Below are 2,500 nucleotides of genomic sequence, written 5' to 3'. Positions count from 1 at the left end.
GATTACAGAGACGTGAGAACGTGTGAGAAGAGTTTTAACTGGAGTGAAGCTCTTCCTGATTAATCTACAGTTTACTGAGCAGTAGATACTCACCTGGCCGGAGCTTTCTTCATGTGCTCTCCTACGAACGTGGCGTTGGTCATGCTCATGAGCGTGTTAGCCAGCGAGATGACAGACAGCAGGTGCTGAGTCGTGACGGCACGCGACACGCCGTACGTGCCCTTGCCCACCACCTCGGAAACGGAGAGCTTCCTGCCCTCGGGGCCGACGGCCCTCACCAGCTGCCTCAGTAAGGAGTCCTTGAAGGTGGGCAGCATGAGGGACATGTGGCCTCCGCGCGAGATCAGGCCGAAGGAGATGGGCGTGTGCGGTCTGAGCATGCCCAGTCGGCTCACGCACACCTCGTCCAGCATGCTGTTCAGACCCCACGCGTGAAGGCAGGACATGAAGAGCTTGGCCGTGTCCATGGTCAGGTTGTACTCCAGCAGGCTGAGGGATTTGGACTTCTCCTCACGCCGGCGAGCTTCCTCCTCCTCGTCCTCGTCCTCGTCCAGCAGGTGCTCCTTGATGTTCTCTTTGATGGTCTCTTTCACCTGCAACGAGGAGCTCGAGGTTACGTCACCACTCATCCTTCCTTCCCTTCTCTCTGTCTTTCGCTCAGTTAAAGCGGATCGGATTGAACTTGATGACCGAATAAGAATAAAATCTTTTGAAATAAAACCTGATTTTAAAATGGTTTTTTTTTTTATTGAAAGGAAAAATGTTAAAACAAATAAATAAATAAATAATCGATTAATCGATCGATCGATTAATTAATTAAATTAAAACCTGAATTAATGTTGTGATGTCATTCGGTGCCTGTTTTAAATCCTCTATTTTACTTTTTAAACCGTTTATATTTTTTCTTCAATCTGGTTTCCTCCAAAAAAAAAAATACATAATTCTGACTCCAGAATAAATAAATAAATAAATAAATAGATAAATAAAAGAAATCCGGTTCTATAAGTGATTGATTTAAAAAAAAAAACCCTCCATCCTGTATCCTGAATTTCAAACAGCAACTTTCTATTTTATTATTTAATATATAATAATAATAATTTAATATTTAATAATATGTTCATTTGAACAGAAGTCATTTGCTTGACGATGTAGATTAGATTAGATTAGATTAGATCTTTGTATCGATTTGAGATCTAAACGTTTCCCCGTAACGTTTCCAGGTAAAAAACAGATCTCTGCTGCTGCGTCAGTAGGATGGAGGCCTCGCCGAGTCCCCGTCTCGCGTCTGTGTACCGACCTGCTTGAAGATCTTATTGGCCAGGAACGATCCGCCCTTGTCGGCGCCCCCTGGGGTTTTCTGCAGTGTTTCAGGGGACACGAGCATGGGATTGGGACGCTGCGCCTCCTCGGTCAGCAGCTGGATGATCACGGCTTCGACGTCGAAGAACAGGACGTGCATGTCCGGGTCGGTCATGTTGGTCTTCATGGCCTGCACCACCAGTGCATTGTGGGAATATTTAGGCAAGTTTCCCTGTTGGAGAAAAAGAAAAAAAAATCGTTTTACATCTACGGCATTTAGCAGACACCCTTATCCGGAGTGACTTACAACTGAGCAACTGAGGGTTAAGGGCCTTACTCAGGGGCCCAGCAGTGGCAGCTTGGTGGACCTGGGGTTCGAACCCATGACCTTCTGATCAGTAGCCCAGTAACACCTTAACCACTGAGCTACCACACCCCACATCCCACATCCCGTACGGACGAAAGTGCGTTAGCGTGACCGGCTAGCATCGGTCTCTATGCCGGAAAGTCTTAAGTTACTTCTTTGAAGACATTAGTCAAAAAGTTCTCCCGTGTTCACGCTAATCTATTTGCCCCACACTCTACATAATAATCTCTAATGCTCATTAGGGCCCTGAGCATTCATTCCGCCTCGTCTCCTTTTTAAAGCCGTGACGGTTGTAAATTGCCGCCTGGCTAATTGCTATTCGATGTTAATTCGATGGCTGAAGCACCTGCTCTCCATTTTAAACAAACAGCAGGATGTTCACAGAGAGCGCTTTCTGACAAAGGTGAGGCAATAAAGCAGAATTAAACAAGTCGTTACGGGGACGCGGGCGAACGTAGCGCCGCTTTCACGACGTGAGGGGATTAGCGGGAGAGAATCGTTTACGTCGTACGTTTGGATTTCGACGTAGGAGTTAGATTTCCGACGGCGATGAGGCACAGACTCGACTCGAGTCTAGCGAACGATCGAACGGTCGAGAAGTGAGCGAGAAAGATGAAAATAACGTGCGGAATTATGGTCTTTGTTTATTTGTCGAAACGGAGTTAAAGTACTTAGACTTTGTGGTCACTTTGTGGACAGAGAGAGAGTCAGAAAGAGGGAGTCAGAGAGAGAGAGAGAGAGAGAGAGAGAGAGAGAGAGAGAGAGAGAGACAGTGAGAGAGAAAGAGAGGAGGGAAAGCGAGAGATATAGAGAGAGCAAGAGAGAGAGAGAGAA

General features: G+C 46.4%; 1 protein-coding gene across 3 annotated transcripts in view; it reads right to left on the bottom strand.

Annotated features, from left to right (window-relative positions):
• The window catches only part of LOC113662851 (WD repeat-containing protein 7), a 64,727-nt gene that overhangs the window by 21,631 nt on the left and 40,596 nt on the right, over positions 1-2,500 (bottom strand). For all 3 annotated transcript variants that reach the window (XM_047805386.1, XM_047805387.1, XM_047805388.1), the window contains 2 exons: positions 1,298-1,531; positions 94-593 (listed from right to left, as the gene is read on the bottom strand). In XM_047805386.1, the coding sequence (XP_047661342.1) occupies positions 94-593; positions 1,298-1,531 (734 nt within the window). The remainder of the gene's footprint in view (positions 1-93; positions 594-1,297; positions 1,532-2,500) is intronic.

Source organism: Tachysurus fulvidraco, chromosome 21 (genome assembly GCF_022655615.1).
Source record: "Tachysurus fulvidraco isolate hzauxx_2018 chromosome 21, HZAU_PFXX_2.0, whole genome shotgun sequence".
Taxonomy (NCBI): Eukaryota; Metazoa; Chordata; class Actinopteri; order Siluriformes; family Bagridae; genus Tachysurus; species Tachysurus fulvidraco.
Note: the sequence above shows the minus strand (reverse complement) of the source record. Positions and strands in the feature narration are given on the sequence as shown.